Source organism: Oncorhynchus clarkii, chromosome 16 (assembly GCF_045791955.1).
Source record: "Oncorhynchus clarkii lewisi isolate Uvic-CL-2024 chromosome 16, UVic_Ocla_1.0, whole genome shotgun sequence".
Classification (NCBI taxonomy): Eukaryota; Metazoa; Chordata; class Actinopteri; order Salmoniformes; family Salmonidae; genus Oncorhynchus; species Oncorhynchus clarkii.
This window is the reverse complement of record NC_092162.1, coordinates 39701544-39723730: the sequence shown is the minus strand read 5'-3', so window position 1 is coordinate 39723730 and position 22187 is coordinate 39701544. Positions and strand designations below refer to the sequence as shown.

The following is a 22187-nucleotide window of genomic DNA, read 5'->3' as shown; positions in this document are numbered from 1 at the left end:
AATACAGGACCATTCTGGAAGAAAACCTGATGGAGTCTGCAAAAGACCTGAGACTGGGACGGAGATTTGTCTTCCAACAAGACAATGATCCAAAACATAAAGCAAAATCTACAATGGAATGGTTCAAAAATAATCATATCCAGGTGTTACAATGGCCAAGTCAAAGTCCAGACCTGAATCCAATCGAGAATCTGTGGAAAGAACTGAAAACTGCTGTTCACAAATGCTCTCCATCCAACCTCACTGAGCTCGAGCTGTTTTGCAAGGAGGAATGGGAAAAAATGTCAGTCTCTCGATGTGCAAAACTGATAGAGACATACCCCAAGCAACTTACAGCTGTAATCGCAGCAAAAGGTGGCGCTACAAAGTATTAACTTAAGGGGGCTGAATAATTTTGCACGCCCAATTTTTCAGTTTTTGATTTGTTAAAAAAGTTTGAAATATCCAATAAATGTCGTTCCACTTCATGATTGTGTCCCACTTGTTGTTGATTCTTCACAAAAAAATACAGTTTTATATCTTTATGTTTGAAGCCTGAAATGTGGCAAAAGGTCGCAAAGTTCAAGGGGGCCGAATACTTTCGCAAGGCACTGTACATGAACATGTAATCATGTATGTCGAAGTCTGACAAATATGTACGTTGAAAACACTGTGTGTTGAAAGCACTGTGTGTGTGTGTGTGTGTGTGTGTGTGTGTGTGTGTGTGTGTGTGTGTGTGTGTGTGTGTGTGTGTGTGTGTGTGTGTGTGTGTGTGTGTATCCCTAAACTTGCCAACAGACGGAAAGAGCTATGAATGGATCAGTGGTTCATCAATCAGGGCCTTGATGGGCTTGGTATTGATATTTTATTAGGATCCCCATTAGCTGTTGCAAAATCCCAACTAGCTGTTGTGAAACATGACATAATAAAGAGAGCATTAATAGACAAGATCAGCTCAAGATCAGAACTACGTACATTTAAAAACGACATTCATAACCTACATATCACACACAAAATATCTAGGTCAAATAGGGGAGAGGCGTTGTGTTGCTTTATCTGTTTTTTGAAACCAGGTTTGCTGTTTATTTGAGCAGTATAAGATGGAAGGAAGTTCCATGTACTCATGGCTCTAGATAATACTTTGAGCTTTTTGTCAGTGCTGAGTGTAAGTTGACTATGAAAACAATGTGGAATTTTCAACCCATTAATGTTTCTTTATAAAAAATAAGAAATGATGCAGTCAGTCTTTCCTCAACTCTTAGCCAAGAGAGACTGGTATGTATAGTATTTATATTAGCCCTCTGATTACAATGAAGAGCCAGACATGCTGCTCTGTTCTGGGCCAGCTGCAGTTTAACCTTCGATAAAAGAGTTGAATTTGTCTTTCTGCACCTAATTTCAAGTACTCAGTACTCAAATGTTTTTGTTCCATCATTCTTGGCTTCATAATACAGTTTCTTCTTCTTTTTGTTGAGTTAAGTCACATCATTTCTCAATTTGCAGTAAGTCAGAAAGTCAGATGTACAGCCAGACTTATTAGCCACTTATTAGCCACTTATTAGCCACTTATTAGCCACTCCTCTCATCTCTTTCAATCATACAGCTTTTCAACTCCTCATCAATCCATGGAACAGTTGTAACATATAGATTCTTAACAGGTGCATGTTTATCAATAATTGGAAGAAGTAACTTCATAAATTCATCAAGAGCAGCATCTGGATGCTCCTTAATAATCATAAATATTTTTTACATCATCCACATAAGTCTCAGCAAAATCTTTTGTATGATCTCTTATACACTATTTTTGGCCCAGCTGTTATAACTTTGGCTTTCCTGGATATAGCCACTACATTGTGATCACTGCATCCAATGGGGACAGATACAGCTTTAGAACAAAGTTCTACAGTACTAATAAAAATGTGATCGATACATGTGGATGATCTTGTTCCTGTAGTGTTTTGTAAACACCCTGGTAGGTTGATTAATAACCTGAACCAGATGACAGGCACTGGTTAGAGTGAGAAGCTTCAAGAGGTTGAGCGGACAGCTTGATGAAAACCAGTCAATATTCAGGTCCCCAAGAAAGTAGACCTCTCTGTTTACATCACATACACTATCAAGCATTTCACACACATTATTTAGATACTGACTGTTAGCACTTGGTGGCCTGTAGCAACACCCCAAAATAAAAGTCTTTAGACGAGGCAAATGAACCTGCTACCTACCACAGCACTTCAATAACAATTGGCATGAGATCTTCTCTAAGCAATACAGGGATACTATGGCTCTGAATATATACAGCAACACCTCCCCCATGAGCATTCCTGTCTCTTAGATGTTATATGCTTGTATTGCTACTGCTGTATCATCAAAGGAATTATCTAAGTGAGTCTCAGAAATGGCTAATATATGAATGTTATCTGACGTTAGCAAGTTATTGATGTCATGAACCTTATTTCTAAGGGTACATATATTAATATGGGCTATTTTCAGCCCTGGGTAGATTCTCAGAGTTAGACATAATATGGAAATGAACAAACTAATCAAGAGAAAAGAGAAAACAACATTCAGCAGGCCATTAATCCGTTGGTGTGTGTTAGTGTGCGTGTGTCCTGCGGGGTTGAAGCTACAAACCCATAGGCTTGGAAACAGTAACAAGGCCTGAAAACTGGAAACCAGAATGTTCTTTCACTGTTCTCATAAAACCTGTCTAGAACATTCATATCTTATATTCTGAGAACATGGCAACCATGTTTTGTATATGTTTGATGGGACCTTGATGGAATATTTTTTCGAACCCTCAGACAACTGGACACATGAATGTTGCAGCAATGTCCCATTCAACGTGTCTAGAACATTAATGTTGTATATTCTGAGAACATTATAACCACATGGTAGATAAGTTATTCTCGACATTAAGGGAATGTTCTCCTAACGTTAACACCAAAATATGCTAAAAAGGTTCTCAGAACGTTTTTGCTAACATAAATTTATTTTTCTTCAACTTTTCTTTAACTAGGCAAGTCAGTTAAGAACAAATTCTTATTTACAATGACAGCCTACCCCAGCCCTAACCCGGACGATGCTGGGCCAATTGTGCCCCACCCCTAGGGGACTCCCGATCATGGCCGGTTGTGATAAAGCCCAGAATCAAACTAGGGTCTGTAACGCCTCTGACGCCTCTAACACTACAATGCAGTGCCTTAGAACGCTGCGCCACTCAGAAGCAATAGATAAAATGTTCCCCTGACTAACGGAGAACTGGACCACTCAAACGTTAGGGGAACATTATGGCTAACATTACAAAAACGTTCTCTCTCCCTAGAATTGTTAGCTGGGAAGCTGATCTCCATTCGCGCTGGATTACTGACATTCACAAGTGTTCTCACATACTGAATAACCCATATTTCAGTCTGTATATATGTCTGGTGTTCATTGGGAGGTTTACAACCTTGGCTGATACCTACCCAGACACATTTCTGACTCATTGTGAATCATTCTGGTGAAATGTCATCTGCTCTGTTATGATCGTGTGTGTGTGTGTGTGTGTGTGTGTGTGTGTGTGTGTGTGTGTGTGTGTGTGTGTGTGTGTGTGTGTGTGTGTGTGTGTGTGTGTGTGCAGTTGCCAAGTGTAAGTTAAGTGTGTGTCAGAAATGGTGTGGGGCTGAGGTTGGAGCAGTTTGTGCGTGCGTGCGTGCGCGGTTGCCAAATGTGTTGTGAGTCATTTCTGGTGAAATTCGCATCTGCCTCGTTCTGATCCTGTGGGCTGTGTGTGTGTTTCTGTGCCATGGACGGACTGTATGTGTGTGTGTAGTTGCCAAGTGTACGTTTAGTGTGTGTCAGAGATGGTGCGGGCCTGAGGTTGAAGCAGTCTGTGTGTGAGTGTTTGCGGATGCCAAATGTGTGGTTTGAGAGTTTGCAGAGAGGCCAGCCGGTGTGACAAGGCTCGTGGCTGGGCATTGGGCCCTGGTACTGGGCTGGGGAGGCTGGGGAGAGAGCTGCTCAGACAGTGACTCAGCCTCCTGCCTCCCTCCACCAGGGAGAACAGGCTAGCCCTTTGTACAGGTTGCTGAGGGAGCAGGAGCTGCCTGCCTGGGACACACTCCCTGAGCACCTCTGTAAAACACACACGCAGGCAAGCGCAGGCACACATACACACACCGATGGGCTTAATTGGTCAACACACTACTCTCTCAAGGGTCACCACACAAAGACAAAATAACAACCACAACAAGGAGAGCTCTGCTCTCAGAAAGGGGGGAGCGATATAGAAACAGGGAGAGCTAGAGAGAGAGAGAGTAGACCTCTTACCTTAGCCATCTGAGCCTGGACTCCACCAGCTTTCAGTGCTGTCACTGCTTTCTGTGCCGCGGACGGACTGTCAAAGTCAACAAAGCCATAGCCTGCAGGGACAACGACAGACAAATATACTTTGAGTTGTGACACTGAGAAGTACATACTATGGCAACAGGCCTAGGGCAGGGAGTTTTCTGACTAGGACTATGTGACCTGACCAGGAAAAAAGTAAAACTATAGACTGTAACATGATAATGAAAACCACCTGTCCTTAGGCATGAACATAGAGATAGATACAGTATCTAGCTATGGCCATGACACCTCAAATCATGCAGGTCCTGTGCAGGTAAGCATTGAATGGGGCTGAAACAGCAGACAGGTTAAGGATAATATGACAGAACAGAATCTCTCCACTTCTGCACTGTGGACAGGTTTAGGATAACGCTACAGAACAGAACCTCTGTGGTGGAGGCAGGTTTAGGATAACGCTACAGAACAGAACCTCTGTGGTGGAGGCAGGTTTAGGATAACGCTACAGACCAGAACCTCTGTGGTGGAGGCAGGTTTAGGATAACGCTACAGAACAGAACCTCTGTGGTGGAGGCAAGTTTAGGATAACGCTACAGAACAGAACCTCTGTGGTGGAGGCAGGTTTAGGATAACGCTACAGAACAGAACCTCTGTGGTGGAGGCAGGTTTAGGATAACGCTACAGAACAGAACCTCTGTGGTGGAGGCAGGTTTAGGATAACGCTACAGAACAGAACCTCTGTGGTGGAGGCAGGTTTAGGAGAATAGTCTATCCTTCTACTGTGGCCAGATGTGGAGTTCCTGTATGTAACCAGCGACGCTGCCCACGTTCTGGGTCACATCACGATCGTGACATACATCTATCTGTGTGTACTGTAGGTGTGAGTGTGTTTGGGTGGGTGTATCTCTCCTCACCTTTGCATTTGTTGGTGGTCTTGTCCAGGATGGCTTTAGTGGACATAATTTTCCCATACCTGGAAAACACAGAGGTGGATGGATGGTCAGGGTTTCTGGGGACCAAGCAACGCTTCTGCTGCGTACAGACCATCACTAACGTCATATCACATTAGTAAAGTTGGCAGGGTGGAGGTATTTTAAAGGCATTTAAAGGGGGGGGGGGGGGGCGTAGAACCGGTGGAGTGATTCCCATGAGGATGCCCACATCCTACTCAATCCAACATCACTCCATCATTGTCTATGAGGCTCACCCTAACCGTGTCATCTCAAGGCGGAGCACACTGAAATGGAGTGTTGGTGTACGGTTGTATTTCCTGAGATTGTAGATAAGCAATACTACATTACACACTGTGTAGTACTAAACATAAATATACCAATACGATCTCTGTTTCCCTGGCAGCCGTACATTTCTATCTTACTCATCTGACTTCATTATCTTCTTTCCAGGAGGAACATATAGGGGCTGTACATGCTGTCTATTAATGCATATTACAGACCTAGCTTATAACAAATGACCCAATGCATGATTGCTAATTGTGTTGTTGTAGTTGGAAATAGTGATCTCCAAAAGTTTTGGGACAGTGAAACATTTGTGGTTTTGGAGCTGTACTCCAGCACTTTGGATTTAAACTGATACAATGACATTATTTGCCATTAATTTCTATTGGGCACAAAATAATCTGAAACACAACCAAAACAAACAGGAAATGCATTCAACGAGTTTGTAAAATCACAAGCTTGATCTAATCATTGTGTGCTAGGAATATGGGACCAAATACTAAACTTTGTACTACTTTAATACGCATAAGTGAATTTGTCCCAATACTTTTGGTACCAAAAAACTAGTATGAAGGGTCGGGAGACAGGCGCAGGAATGCGTAATAGTTTAAAAAAAAATTATACCCAAATTACGGCGTGCCGTGTAAAGGCACGGGGACAAAGACCAAACAAACACAACACAAAACACAGGGTTGAAACCCAAACAAAAGAGTGAGGAGTACCTCAAATAAATAACACAAGCGCACAATGATTAGTAATTATCTGCGTAATCCACAATGGCATGAAAGCCAAAACACACAGCACAGGTACTCACACAAACCAACGGACATTGTAACAATAATCAACCGGACAATGGTAAACCAAGAACACACTTATACCAGTACTAATCAGTGATAATAGGGGACAGGTGTGCGGGATGAAAGTTCCGGAGGGATCCGTGACAGGGACTGTGTAAAAAAAAGTGCTGTAATTTCTCAACGGTTCACTCGATATGGAAATACCCTCAAATTAAATCTGTCAGTCTACACTTTATTAACCTCATAGTCATTGTATCATTACAAATCCCCGCCCCAAAAAAAATAAAAATGTTGAAAACATTTTTTCACTGTCCCAATACTTTTGGAGCTCACTGTATATGTAGAAGTCTTGGCTTTATCATCTTTGTTCCAGGAGGAACATATAGGGCTTGTACATTGCCTTCTATAAATTATTTGTACGGTAGACCTAGCTTTACAATCTCCCCTGTTTCTACACCAACACTGCAGAAGCAGGATATCAGCTCCCTGCATCTCTCTAAGGCATGTGTATGTTCTGTAACCTGATCTCACTCTCCTTGCCTTGGCTGTGCTGTTCTGGGCTGTACAAGCAACCCTGCATGGCTGGCTGGCTGGCTGGGATCCACAGCAACACTTTCTCTCTCACTCTGCTAGCTAACACAACGCCCAGAACAGAGCCTCATCTCTGGGTCCTAACTGCTCCTCTATATCCCTAGCATAGCCACAAATGCTCTCCATCCAACCTCACTGAGCTCGAGCTGTTTTGCAAGGAGGAATGGGAAAAAATGTCAGTCTCTCGATGTGCAAAACTGATAGAGACATACCCCAAGCGACTTACAGCTGTAATCGCAGCAAAAGGTGGCGCTACAAAGTATTAACTTAAGGGGGCTGAATAATTTTGCACGCCCAATTTTTCAGTTTTTGATTTGTTAAAAAAGTTTGAAATATCCAATAAATGTCGTTCCACTTCATGATTGTGTCCCACTTGTTGTTGATTCTTCACAAAAAAATACAGTTTTATATCTTTATGTTTGAAGCCTGAAATGTGGCAAAAGGTTGCAAAGTTCAAGGGGGCCGAATACTTTCGCAAGGCACTGTACATTATGCCATCACATACATTATGCCATCACATACATTATGCCATCAAATACATTATGCCATCAAATACATTATGCCATCACATACATTATGCCATCAAATACATTATGCCATCACATACATTATGCCATCAACTACATTATGCCATCACATACATTATGCCATCACATACATTATGCCATCAAATACATTATGCCATCAACTACATTATGCCATCAAATACATTATGCCATCACATACATTATGCCATCAAATACATTATGCCATCACATACATTATGCCATCAAATACATTATGCCATCAAATACATTATGCCATCAAATACATTATGCCATCAAATACATTATGCCATCACATACATTATGCCATCAACTACATTATGCCATCAAATACATTATGCTTTGGCATAACATATCCACTGTTTTCTAGTAACATTTTTTATGGATAGTACTGTTCTGTGTGCAAATGAAAAGCAATCCCTAGAATAGGACAACTGCACGGGGGAAACTGGTTGCTACTAGCTCTCTGTTCTGGGCATTATATCGCATTTGCAGGCCTCCTTAGTTGAACTATGGATATCCCCATAGAATACTGCATGAGGGAAAGATTGCTACAAGCTCTCTCTCTCTCTCTCTCTCCTCCTGGGTACTAGTTGTGTACAGTACAGTATTTGCTGGCCTCCTTAATTGTGCAATGGAGAGATGCCCATCTACTAGTGCATTCAGCTGGGAGGTCTAACCCTGTGGCTGTATGGTGTGGAGAGAGGGAGGTTGGAGGAGCAGGAGACTCCGCCATGTGTGAGAGAGCAGAGAGCAGAGAGTACAGTGTCTAGCATTGCACCCATAGTCAGCTAGAACCAGGCCAGAGCCAGCCACCCAAAGAGGGTGCGCTGCTGGGGCTAGGAGGCAGAACAACCTCCCTTCCATAACCCCCAGGCCTGGGTTCAAACGGTATTTGTTTTCCTTCAAATCATTTGAGAGTTTGATTAAGCATGTCAGTTGTGAGCCGGATGGGCAAGGTTGGTATTTATGAAACTCATCCATTGATTACATTGCACCAGGAAAGCCTAATCAAGCACAGAGTAAGTATTTCAAGGATTTAACATACTATTTGAACCCAGGTGTGATACCCCCATCAGTGCTCAAAGCTCCTCGCCTCACATGGAGCAACTGGCAGTTAGTTAGTTAGTTATGTCAAATTCATGTTTCCTGTGGTTTTCACTTCGTCACTTTATTCATGTTCTTCCCTGTATTGCCAAGCTCTCTATAGTTACATACACTGAGTGGACCAAACATTAGGAACACCTTCCTAATATTGAGTTGTACCCCCTTTGCCCTCAGAACAGTCGTCAGGGCATGGACTCTACAAGGTGTGGAAAGCGTTCCACAGGGATGCTGGCCCATGTTGACTCCAATGCTCCCCACGGTTGTGTCAAGTTGGCTGGATGTCCTCGGGGTGGTGAACCATTCTTGATACACGCAGGAAACTGTTGAGCGTCAACCAGCAGCGTTGCAGTTCTTGACACAAACCGGTGTGCCTGGCACCTGCTACCATACCCTGTTCAAATGCACATTAATATTTTGTCTTGCCCATTCACCCTCTGAATGGCACACATACACAATCCATTTCTCAATTGTCTCCAGGCTTATAAGTCCTTATTTAACCTGTCTCCTCCCCTTCACCTACATTGATTGAAGTAGATTTAACAAGTGACATCAATAAGGGATCATAGCCTTCACCTGGATTCATCTGGTCTATGTCATGGAAAGAGCAAGTGTTCCTAATGTTTTGTACACTCAGTGGACAGTAGAGTAGACCTTGCATAGCGCCATCCATTCTTATTGCCTATTTTTAACAAAGCATGTTTTCATCTCAACAGTGGTATACAAAACCGTACGCCTTGTTTAATGCCCTCCTCTACTCACAAGCAAATACAGTGTTTGTATCTACTCTGTAACAGCAGAACTACCCACATACCACCTCACACAGAAAACCTTAACTCCCTACATTCCTCCTCCTAATTCCCCCTCTCCCTCCATCCCCCTCTCTCTCCCGCTGTCTCTCTCCATCCCCCTCTTCATGCCACTGGCCTTGTTTGTATTTCCCTTTCCCCTGGGCTCAGGGTTTCCTGTGGGTTTTGGGCAGCCTCGTATGAGCCATATCTTCCAGACAGCTGGAAAATAGCAGGCCTCATTCACTCTGCTTCTCTCCTTCCCCCTCCCTCTTGCCTTCTCTCTCGCTTTCTCTCCATCTGATACCCTTCCTCTCCCTCTCTTACTTCCCACACTCTCTCTCTCCTTCATTCCCTTTCTCCCCATTTAATCTCTCCTCCCCTCTCCCTCCCCCTCCTCTTTCTCCTTCCTTCCCTCAGCATCTATCTTTACGTCTCACTCGTTCTACTGTTTCGTTTCTCCTCAGGCTCCAGTATTCAATGAAGGGCAGCCAACTCCTTCATCTTCACCCAACGGGCTTCTTCATTTTGGTGTTTCATGGAAGACCGAACAGACACAGACCAAGTGGCTCTGGCATGACAGTTCTGGTTATCACTGCCGTGTGTCTAATGCATATTGGAAATGCTGTAATCATCTGATTTATTTGAATGCGGAGATACCAACCACTCAGACCACTGGAAGCTGAGTGAGCCCATTCTCTGGTGATGGCAAGACCATCATACAGAGAGGAAGCGCCAGGGAGAGAGACAAAACGTGCTTAGTAAGCTAGCTGTTGGAAAGTCTGCCCTCAGTTGTGCCTGCCTGAAACGTCCAGTTGATCTGTCCACAGGCCACTGACTGGTGAGACACTTGTGAAAGGTGCACCCGCTTCTTGCCCTTTTCAGCTCAAGCATTATTTCAGGCCCTGTCTATCCCCATTAACACAATTTCCTCTCTCACTATTCTCTTCCACCACAGTTCGTTCATTTTACACAGAGCCATAGATTCACTGAGACGTGTGGTGGCGGAGTGATTTGTTGATGAGTTACTTACGGCTGACACAGTTTGACCAGGTCCTGGTCTGTGGTTCCCGGGTGGAGGCCACGGATGTAGAGGTTAGTTTTGCTCAGCTGCTCTGCGCTGAGGCTGCCGTTACTGCTGCTGCTGCTGGTGGTGTGGTTGGGGCTGGGTAGAGCCATCTGGTGGCTGGAAGACACATACGTCGGCTGGAGCGAGGCAGAGACAGGATATGATTACATTGGGCAGTCGCTGGCTAGCATGTATGAAAGATTTGATTCTGGGTGAGATTAGACATTTGGTGAGGATGTAAGGGAGGTGGTTAGGTAAAAACCAATTGACATGATGAGTAGGCTAACCTTGCTTGAGACTTTATGCCTATAGGCTTTGGCTAAAATATGCAGGAAACCAAGATTTGAACCCCAATCTGTCACAGTAAAATGCTACACTCCTCGACAGTCCTGAATAGGCACGTCCATTAGATCACATCTGGGCTGTTATCAGTCAACTCTCCAGGCTGTTCATGATCCACCGATTTATATTTAACTAGAGTGTAACCTAATCTACAAAAATCTATTCAGGAAACAATTAGCAGGATAACCTGTTACAGTGGGTGGTTAAGCAAAGGGCAACATGTCAATATAGTACCCTACAAATCCGGGGCCAGGGCTGCGAAATCAATAGCAATTTGGTTATTTCACTACACTGCCTCCTATATAGGATTTCAGTGTACTTAACTGCCTCCTAGATAGGATTTCAGTGTACTTAACTGCCTCCTAGATAGGATTTCAGTGTACTTAACTGTCTGCTAGATAGGCTTTCAGTGTAAGGCTACTATGGTCTGCTAATGGGGGCAGTAATAACATAAAACATTACCATCATGACCTATAAACACCAGACCATGGATACACTTCTAGACAGAGGACTCCTCGCATGAATCACATTTCAGTCGAGTCGGCACTCTGCAGGGCTGCTACAGCCACAACTCAATTTATATCAATACTGAGCTGACACCGCTTTGGAGGGGAAATCAGTTACTGTTTTAACCTATAACAGTCCCCCTGTGAATCGATGTGGTCAGCTCGGTCGAAAATGAGAGCATATTAGACACAGGAAAAACTGGAATGCGCCTAGTGTCTCTAAAGTAGCCGAATGAGCTTGATTCCAGCCCTCAGTAGTCACCTCCCACTCCGCTCCAATCTGCTCCAGTGCTGACCTAATGGTGTCCAACTAGCTGGCCCATTGTTTCCTGCAAGTGTGATTGGTAACCCGCTCTAATGAAACAGTTCCTCTTCTTCTTTATTCCCCTTTTTTCTCCTCCTCCTCCTCCTCTCTCTCTAACACGTTACATCCTTCCCAAACCACTGCTCTACTGCTATACCATTCTGCCTGTTTTTCCACAGTTCTGCATTCATCATGGCCTTCACAACACCCAGCAGCACGCAGCCTTGAACCCCTCCATAGGAGTTTTACCACCCCGTCATTAATCACTGTTGTTACTCTCACAGAGCCCATTCATTCACCATACCCATTCTACACCTCTAATCTGCCTCTTTTCAGCATCAGTAGCAGGGCAGCACATTGTTTGTTTTCCCACAACCGCGACCTCTCCCTGTGGCTAGCTATGCCTTTACTCCCAGCATACCAGCCTGCATGTAAACCCTATCAGGAGGGATGCACCTGCCTGGGTACTGGGATCTGTATGTGGCTGGTGAATGGATGGAGCTGGGTCTGGGTGTGGCTAAAGAATCTGTATGGTACAGAATGGAGCTTTATGAAGCCTGGTGGTAGATATAATCTGTATGCTGGATGGGGCCTAGGTCTAGATGAGGCCTGTCTGGATGTGTGTGTTGGATGGATGATGGGGCTGGATAGATGTGGCCTGGGCCTGGCTAAAGGATTGGTGTGCTGCTTGATAGAGGATGGAGCCTGGCACTGTTGCTAAATAGAGCTGTATGCTGTTGGACGAGACCTGTCTGGATCTATGTGATGGATGGATGAATGGGGATGGATGGATGGGGCCTGGGCCATTGAAGCCTATCTAATTGGGGAGATAATTGGGGAGCTTGCTAGCGGAAGGCGCTAATCCCTCTCATGTGCTCTCCAGTCAGAAGGTACTGTCTCATTAAGGCTGCTCTGCTCTGCTCGTTCTGAGACAAGGAAGATGGCAGAGAACCAGAGAATGAGATGGATCCACACCCACCAGGCTCCCATCTGCCTGCCTGTCTGTCTGTTTGCTGTCTGTCTCTGTCTATCTGCCTGTGTGCCTCCCTGTCTATCTGCGGCCTGCCTGCCTGCCTGTCTGCCTGCGGCCTGCCTGCCTGCTGCCTGCCTGTCTGCGGCCTGCCTGTCTGCCTGCCTGTCTGCCTGCGGCCTGCCTGCCTGTCTGCGGCCTGCCTGTCTGTCTGTCTGTCTGCCTGCCTGCCTGCCTGCTGCCTGCCTGTCTGCGGCCTGCCTGCCTGCCTGTCTGCCTGTCTGCGGCCTGCCTGCCTGCCTGCCTGTCTGCCTGTCTGCGGCCTGCCTGCCAGCTCCAGGTGTTCTGTTCTACCAAACAGTACAGAAGGGCTCCCATGAAAAAGAGATTGATATCTCAATGGGATTCACCTGGTTGGATAAAGAACAAACAAAACACAGTGCATGATTAATAGCATTGGTATGAATAAATGAATTTGTGGAATTTCCATGATGTATAGGTGCATACACTAGCTGTACATCCCAAATATACATAGGGGAAGCTAATGTGCTGCAATGTGTGCAGTCAGTGTGTGTAGTCCATCTTTCATTTGTTTCTGAACATGCTTATGAATCACAAATCTTGTGTCATTACCATTCGGTAGCTACCGGTAGGTTGGTTTTGCAGCATTGTGTGAACAATGTGTGCTCTTATATGCACTCTTGATCACTGCACTGAGTTTGACCCACACTGGCATCTGATGGAAGTCCTTCCTGTCCTGTTCCCCTACTGTAAACACACAGCCTCCTACAATGTTTGTTCACACTGCTCCTGACAGACAGCAGCAGCATTAGAATGTGGAGTTAAATTATTTATTTACATTCCCACGCCATAAACAAATGTTTGTGTTAGTTAGTTACCCTCAGAATTGGGGGTAAGACAGAGGGGGTTTCTTTTCTACGGCCGTTTTCACGTTCTCCACATTCCTAAAAGCCTCATTAGTACCGGAACACAGACTAAAGAATGTGTCTCTCAAGACAATGAAGGATTAGAGGAAAACTCCACCCGGGAACTATCTTTTGGTATTTGTTTCATTAGTCCATTGTTGATATAGTCCCAAAATGTTTTGCATGTCAGCAATCAAGTTTTGAAGATATGCAACTTTCAAAATACAGAAATATGATGCTGCGTTTTGCCTCACGTGATGCAGAATGCATCATACCGGCTGTTTTTCTCTATTTTGAAAGTCATATATCTTCAAAACTTGATTGCTGACATGTAAAACATTACGCATATTTCTTTTGCTCCCGAGTGGCGCAGCGGTCTAAGGCACTGCATCTCAGTGCTAGAGGCATCACTACAGACCCTGGTTCGATTCCAGGCTGTATCACAACCGGCCATGATTGGGAGTCCCATAGGGCGGCGCACAATTGGCCCAGCGCCGTCCGTGTTAGGCTTTGGCCGGGGTAGGCCGTCATTCTAAATAAGAATTTGTTCGTAACTGACTTGCCTAGTTAAATAAAGGTTACATTAAATAAATACAATAAAAAAAGAGTTTTCCTTTAAATATGACCGAGTGAGTACTGGGAAACTCCTAGTCTTGCCCCATACTGTTTGTATGTGCTGTAGGCGACACTTCTACCATTGGCAAGCCAAACATCTTAGGCATCGAACATAGAGAGGAGTTGGCTTATAGCACAAGCAGGCTGGATGCAACACCAGGCTAGGAAAACCTTACTTTTAAAATCACATGGTTTACACTTTATTACCTAAATATACAATGCTCTATATATCATTATAAGCACGTAGAGCCTTTAGAATGTATTGTAATATGGTGATATATATAATACCCCATATGAGTGCAGTGTTTCCATTCTTTTCCAGTACACAATTGGACATATTTAAGAGACATTTTAAGTGTGGGTGATAGCTCTGAGCTGGTCCTTCCTCTCTCACTGAACTACAGCACTGTAAGTATTAGCCCTGGAAGTTATTGGATGTATTCCACAATGTACAGTATGTTACTGTACACAGCAAGCGACGGAGTTTTGCTCCCACACCTCAGGCCACAGCTGGAGTCTCAAAAATCTGTTCCTCGATTCCTCACATCCACCCTCCTTGCCTCCTTCTCAAATCGTCACAGGGAAGCAAGGAACGCTTTTTGAGGAGAAGAACCAAGGAGAGAGAAAAAAAAACTTCATCTCCCACTGAAATGATCCCAGTTCTATTTATACTCAGTTCTCCATAAACACATTTTCAAAATCTGTCAACAAACACATCACACATTGCATGTTTTATCTGTCTAAATAAGCAAAGGCCTACCTGCTTGGCACAAGAGATTTTCAAAGGCATGGTAGAAAAGATCATGTTTCTGAAAGTATAAGCTTTCTGTGTTTGCTGCCTGGTACTGTATTCTGCCACAGTGTGCAGAAAAGGTTTTGGAGGGGAAACACAACGATGGCACTCTTCTGGTGCTTCTACTTCAACCTGCAACCTCACCAACTCTTCAACAACATAGAGACGGCAGGTGGGTCTTCATTCTTCCCTCTCTGAGTCGATCCAACTCTACACTCAAAACTACAAAAAAAAACGAAACCGTTTTTTTTTTTGTTTCAGATATGCAGAAAAGACATTGAAGAAAGAGAAAATGAAGACAGAGCAATCTGATGAATAAGACAAACACATTGGGTTTGAGAAAAGTGGCTCACTTTACTCTATACAGAGGAAAGGTCTGGTGGCTCCCTTGTCCACGGGAACTGAACCCCTAACAACCAAAGAAATCAAGGTATGTGAGAGGGAAAAAAGAAGAAAATGGGGGAGGGAAGAGAGGAGGGTAAGGGAGGGGTGCGTAATCGAAAGCAGAAGAAAGAAAGAAAGAAAAAAATCTTAATCCCTCTCCTTCCTCCACCCTTTTTTCCTGGTATAAAAAAGCAGGGTTTACCACTTGACCTTGGGTTTACATGTTTTCCCTCAGAGTGACGTTTGAGCTCTCACGATGAGCAAAAAAAAAGGCATGAGTTTGCAAAAGCAGAGTAGCAGACACCCCTTCTATCCTGACACGAGCACATTGTTTGGAGGCAGAGTAGTGCACTGTATAGGGAATAGGGTGCCATTTGGGATGCATACAGAATTCCAGGAATTCCAGGCCATTAATCTGAGCAATCTGAATTCCTGCAAACCATGACACAGGGAAACGAATAACACAGCCCTGGGAGGTGGGAGCTAGGGTTATGTTTCAGGAAAGTTGAACACTACCAATGCGTATTTCAGCAATGTTGCACCAAGTCAACACCAAGATTCACAATGCAGAATAATAGAATATGCTTTTGACAAAAGAAACATGCATTTTTTCCCCATCCATAATGTGAAAGCATCAGGATCAAAACTAGGATCACAATTTTTTTTATTAAAATGTATAATTTTACAATTAGGCTACATTTGAAAAAAGATATGCTTTATCGTTTCTTAATTCAATTCCCGTAATATCTCACCCAATCCAACCCAATATTCAACTTCATCATTATATTTTTTCTGTTTTCTGGATGTTCATTTTACATGTAATTTTTTTTATCAACTTCCCAAAAATATAATTTATCATTACAAACTGTTAGGTTGTTACAAATATGTTGAATAATAATCAGCATATTGAATTGAACAATTTCAATAGGCTACACTATGTACAGCAGTGCATATTCATATTTCCATATCTATAAATCACTGTTTTATATTGACCAATGTTACCAGCCATCGGACAATATAGGGGTTCACAACCTGGTCTCATAGACTAGACGTAACATAGTAAATGTGAATCCGGGACATGCAAATTAGTATGATGTATTATGTTTGGTATGGTTACGCACATTGGGGTGGACGGATAGGCGTATAAAGCAAACATCTAGGAACCCAAAGGTGAGTACGAATCTCAACACAGACAACTTTAGCGTTTGAGCTAATTAGTAACTTTTCAACTACTTATAACTTTTTAGCTACTTTGCAACTACTTAGCATGTTAGCTAATCCTAACCCTAAACATTTTAGCTAACCCTTACCCTACCCCTAACCTTAACCCTTTAACCTAACTCCTAAACGTAAACCTAACGCCTAACCCCTAGTCTAACTAACATTAGCCAGCTAGCTAATGTTCGCCACCTTGCTAACATATCATACATTTTGCAAATTCATAACATAACATACAAAATTAGTTATGGACAGCCACAAATTAATACATATCATACGAAACATAATATATCATACTAATTCCAGGTGAATACATTCAGTTTCCTTTCCCTTTACCTTTAATTGGCGTATCTCGAATTTACATAAAGAATAATACGAAATACTCTGAGACCAGGTTGGATTTCAAGGGGTGGTGTAAATCTTTACACTAAATAAACTTATTTGGTTAACTTACGTTACGGTCTACTCAAAGAGAGATCTTACTCTCACCACGATGAAAAATATATTTGACACATCCAACAATTGGTCGTTCAGTTAACAATTAGACATTGGTATAAACCCGAGAACGAGCGCAAAAATGATCTAGGCTATTCGCCGCGCAAGTTTAATCCGTACATTGACTTTCTCTGTGCCAATGACCAGAGCGAGGAAGAGCACTAACGTTCACCCCGACGCATAGCCTACAATAAATCCATGCATTATACCGGTATTATATTCTATTATCTATTCCCAATCTTGTTTGGGGGATAGACAAGAGTTACAAGCTATTTTAAATCGACAAAATAGCCTATAGTTATTTTGTAGCATAAATGGTCCACTTTCAAGGACACTGCAGCTTAATAGCCAGGCAACCCAACTGCCACAAACAATCCAGGAGGAATGAGACCGGCATATAGCCTACATATAACATATAGCACATTATTCAGATGGAGTAAAATACAGCATCGCTTTACCTTTTTACTGGCTCTGTTAGTGTAGCCGTTGTATGGGTTGAATCCTGTCCTCGGCGGCACAGAGAGCAGCATTTTTTTCAGCAGCAGCACTATGTCTGGAGCGAAGAGCACAGCCAAGGCAGGCAGTCAGCTGACGTCAGACAGGGAAATTCAGTTTAGAATCTGACTGGGGTTGTGATTTGACTAGCGCTCTCCCAGCTCCCAGCCACTGGTATTGTGTAGCCTTCTATGTGACTTTGCGTAAAAATAAAATAAAAAGCGCGCGTTTCTGTGTTCCTCTTTCCATGTAGGCTATTTGGTAAACCTGGAAACCACCAGACAATCAACACGTATGACTTTGGACATGTTACTATTTCCTATGAAAGTCTGGACACACATTTCACTTTTATTGGCATTTTATAAAGGCTTTTTGTAGCTTGTATAGTCTTCAATAACATGATCAATTATTAATACACATCATTAATCATATCTAACATAGGGACTAATAGACTAATGTTATAACATTGACCATGGCCTAACCTTGACCATGGCCCAATATTTTGGCAAAGGTACATGGCATTACACCATCAGTAAAAAAAAGTATGGCAGTGGGTCATGGATGATCTCAAAACCTAGTCATTATCAGGACACTGATGTCCTGGGATGGCTCATATTATCATCTAATGGCACAAGTGTTTTTATAATCAACTGCAAGTTGCTTGGCAACACAGTCCCTCAACCCTCTGCCTTGACTCCTTGTGTATCTACCCTGATTAGCCCTCAAGTGTGCACAACGTGTGTATGCAAAAGCTTACTCTCAGCCACATAGTAGTATGAATGTGCATAGAACAGAATAGAGTAAAAATAGAATACCTTTATTGTTCCCAGGGGGAACTTTGGTTGTGGCATTCATATTAGATAATAAACACATAACAGCATAACTCATGAATTCACATGACAGATACAACTACTAGTGTTCTTTCTGATAGAGAAATACACAGAACAGTCACAAATTACAGTTTAAACCTCGTTTAAATGTCAGCTTAGGCTAGTCAGCACACAGAAATAAGCTCTCATCTCCTTGATATACAGAATATAAGGCACGTGGGATTTCACCCAGATGTCATCATAGTGTGATCATTTGTTTCCGTCTTGAGCCAGGACCGCGTGACTAAAGTGACTGAAACCAAATTATGAAATGTTATTATTGGCTGGGTGCAAGTGGCCTGCATTTAAATCAACGTTATCCTTTTGAGAGTATATTGTTTCGTTGTCATGGGGACAGGTAGACTGTAACAGTTGTAAGTAGGCTACAATGTATGTAGCCTGCCGCTATTGTTATTACCACAGACAATATAACAATGATCCATATCTATGGCTATTGCAATAAGTTGTACCATATAATTACGATATAGCCAGTTATATCCCTGGAACCTCCTACTGCATTTTTCAACATGTATGATTAGTAAGGAGGCAATACAAACAACAAGTCAAAATCATTTATTTCATTTTATATTGAAAAAATATATATTTTAAGCCATCCTGATTGGGAGGGCCAGTGTTCAATCTGGCAGTGCCTATGCCCGGCTCTGCCATGGATACGCCTCTGTTGATGTTCAGTCCTGGCAAGAAGGAGTGTGTTTCCCTCTGCTCAAGGACAGTTTGTAGAGTGACTCAGTCAGTATGCGTCAGAGCCAGCATAAAGCCTTTTTCCAACCTCTCTGAATTTCAAACGGCACTCTATTCCCTTTATAGGACCTATATGGCTCTGTTCAAAAGTAGTGTACCATGTAAAGACTAGGGTTCCATTTGGGAGGCAAGCCTGGGACTTCAGCAGAACTCTCCTCATCACAAGTAACGGGAAAGAAGTAGTCAGGAAAGGAGCCGAGCTGCGGTGACTGAGGTCGTCAAATTCCTCAATTGGTGAAAAGCAGACGAAAACTAATTCCCCAGATATGCTTTTCAGTCTTTGGGGAAAACTCTGTTGTGTTGTGCAATGGTGTACTTTTTACATTCATCCCTCGATATACCATTTTCGCCATGACCAAATCACTGATAATTCCATTCCATTCAGCCTTGTACCAACAGGTTTTTTCCCCCTTTCCTTTAGAAAAAAAGAAGATTACAGGTAATCTAAGAATTCTGTGAAAGTGTCGGGGTGAACTTTGAGCCTCACGGGAGAGGGGGTGTGCCGTCAAGGAGGGGTTGAGGGAGGAAGCGAGGGAAGAAAGGGGGTGAGTGTAATAGAAAGGAGGTAGGGGAATGCCAGTGTAGGGTGGAGGGAAGGGAAAGGTGAAAGAGTGCAGGGGGGAAGGTAAAGGTGAATGAGTTCCGGGGGAAGGGAGACATGGGAGAGAAGGGCAGAGGGGGAGGGGTGTAGCGGGAGGGGGAAGGGCGGGGTTAGGGGGAAGGGAGAAGTCTACATTCCTGAGGTCAGCTTTGCCAGCTAAGTAATTACCTATCTGTGATAACATGCAGATACTCCCTTTACAAGGCTAGATACCCTGGAAGGTACCAGACACACATAAACACACACACACACACACACCCTTAACTAGGCTATAGCTACAGTACCTGAAAGCCTAGGGAAGCAGCTCAGGAGATTACATACACTGAACAAAAATATAAGTGCAACATGTAAAGTGTTGGTTCCATGTTTCATGAGCTGAAATAACATATCCCAGAAATGTTCAATACGCACAAAAAGTTCATTTCTCTCGAATGTCCACAAATGTGTTAATATCCCTGTTAGTGAACATTTCTCCTCTGCTAAAATAATCCATCCGCCTGACAGTTGTGGCATATCAAGGAAGTGATTAAACAGCATGATCATTACACAGGTGCACCTTGCACTAGGGATAATCAAAGGTCACTCTAAACAATAGAACACTATGAAACATCTGGGAACCCAGCCTGGTATTCATAACTGACTTTGAAAAGACTTTTGATAAAGTACTACTGGAATTTATATATAAATGCCTAGAATATTTCAATTTTGGAAAATCTCTTATACAATGGGTTAAAGTTATGTATGGTAACCCTACGTATAAAATAGTAAATAATGGCTACTTCTTAGAAAGGAGTGAAACAAGGTTGTCCACTATCAACATATTTCTTTATTATGGCCATATAAATGTTAGCTATTAAAATGAGACCCAACAACAATATCAAGGGGCTTGAAATCCAGCGCTTATAAGCAAAGGTGTCATTGGACACTATTGATTCCTGCTTTCTTTTAAATCCACAATTCTGAGCACACCATAAACTCATAGATGATCTAGATACTTTTTCCAATCTCTCTGGATTACAGCCAAATTAAAATTCTATATGATGTTTTGGATCACTAAAAAAAGACTACTTTTACATAACTGTAATTTACCAATGAAATGGTCTAACGGTGAAGTGGACATACCCAGTTTTCATATCCCGAAAGAAAAAAAGGTTCTCACTACAATAGATTTAGAAAGTTAGCAAAAATAGCTAAAATCTTGCTACCATGGAAAGGAAAATACCTGTCTATTTGTGGACAAATCAACCTTACCTATTTGCTTATGGGCCTGCCTACACCTAACTAATTGTTTTTATTTTTATTATATGAGCAAAATATATCCCATTTCATTTGTAATGGCAAGCCAGACAACATTAAAATGGCCTATTTATACAGTTGATATGAATTCGGAGGGCAGATAGTACAAAAATGAAAGCATTATAACTCTCACTAAAGTCTTAAATCATACAAAATCTCCACTTAAATCTGAACTGGTTCTCTAACAGATTAGTAAGAATGGCTCACCCCGTGTTCAAGAATGGCCTTTTCTAAAAATCTTTATTCAGATTACAAACTCTCTCTTTTGGTTATTTGTAAATTAAATAACCTCCAAAATATCGCTATTTTCAAAATAAGCCATTGAAAGTTAGTTGCAATTTCAGTTTAATCCACCAGAAAAGACAGAAGAAATATTACAACAAATATTATGCTTAAACACAAATATACTAATTGATTAAAAAAATATATATATTTAAAACAAATATACAACACAAATACACAGTGAAGCGTTGTTCCCCCTGCTGCTATTGGACCAGGTCTCTCTTGGAAAAGAGATATTATCTCAATGAGAAAAACTGTATAAATAAAGGTAAAAACATTTTTTTAAATAAAAACAACCAACTAATCGCAGCATTACCTAAAAAATGGAAGAGGCAGGAGGAAGGGGGAGAAAGTAAAGAACTTGTCTGTTGGCCCTGCATTAAAGACCAAAATGGGTTAAAGAAAATTGTGATAAATAAAAAAGAATACCAGTTTCGTTTAATGGCCAAAAAATGGACACCTGTGCCATACAGATTGCTAAAGAGTTGGGAAGAGATTTTTGATGTAAAGTGCATTTGGAAAGTGTTGAGGCCCCTTCCTTTTTTCAACATTTTGTTACCTTATAGCCTTATTCTAAAATTCAATTAATGTTGTTTCTCGTCAATCTACTCACAACACCCTATATTGACAAAGCGAAAACAGGTTTTTAGAAATGTTTGCAAATGTATATATATATAAAAAAAAATATTAAAAAAATACCTTATTTACATAAGTACTCAGACCCTTTGCTATGAGACTTGAAATTGAGCTCAGATCATCCTTGAGATATTTCAAAAACTTGATTGGAGTCCACCTGTGGTAAATATAATTGATTGGACACTGATTGGGCACACACCTGGCACATATTCGGGGAAGGGTAGCAAAAAAATGTCTGCAGCATTGAAGGTCCCCAAGA

The 22187-nt window shown here is 42.3% G+C and overlaps 1 protein-coding gene across 1 annotated transcript in view; it reads right to left on the bottom strand.

The window, feature by feature from the left end:
- The window catches only part of LOC139368426 (RNA-binding motif, single-stranded-interacting protein 2-like), a 36767-nt gene extending 19204 nt beyond the window's left edge, over positions 1–17563 (bottom strand). Inside the window, exons 1-4 of the mRNA XM_071107303.1 lie at positions 17446–17563; positions 10399–10571; positions 5220–5278; positions 4291–4382 (exon numbers count right to left, since the gene is read on the bottom strand). Coding sequence (XP_070963404.1) covers positions 4291–4382; positions 5220–5278; positions 10399–10571; positions 17446–17517 — 396 coding nt within the window. The 5' untranslated portion in view covers positions 17518–17563. The remainder of the gene's footprint in view (positions 1–4290; positions 4383–5219; positions 5279–10398; positions 10572–17445) is intronic.
- Between the last annotated feature and the right edge of the window lie 4624 nt (positions 17564–22187).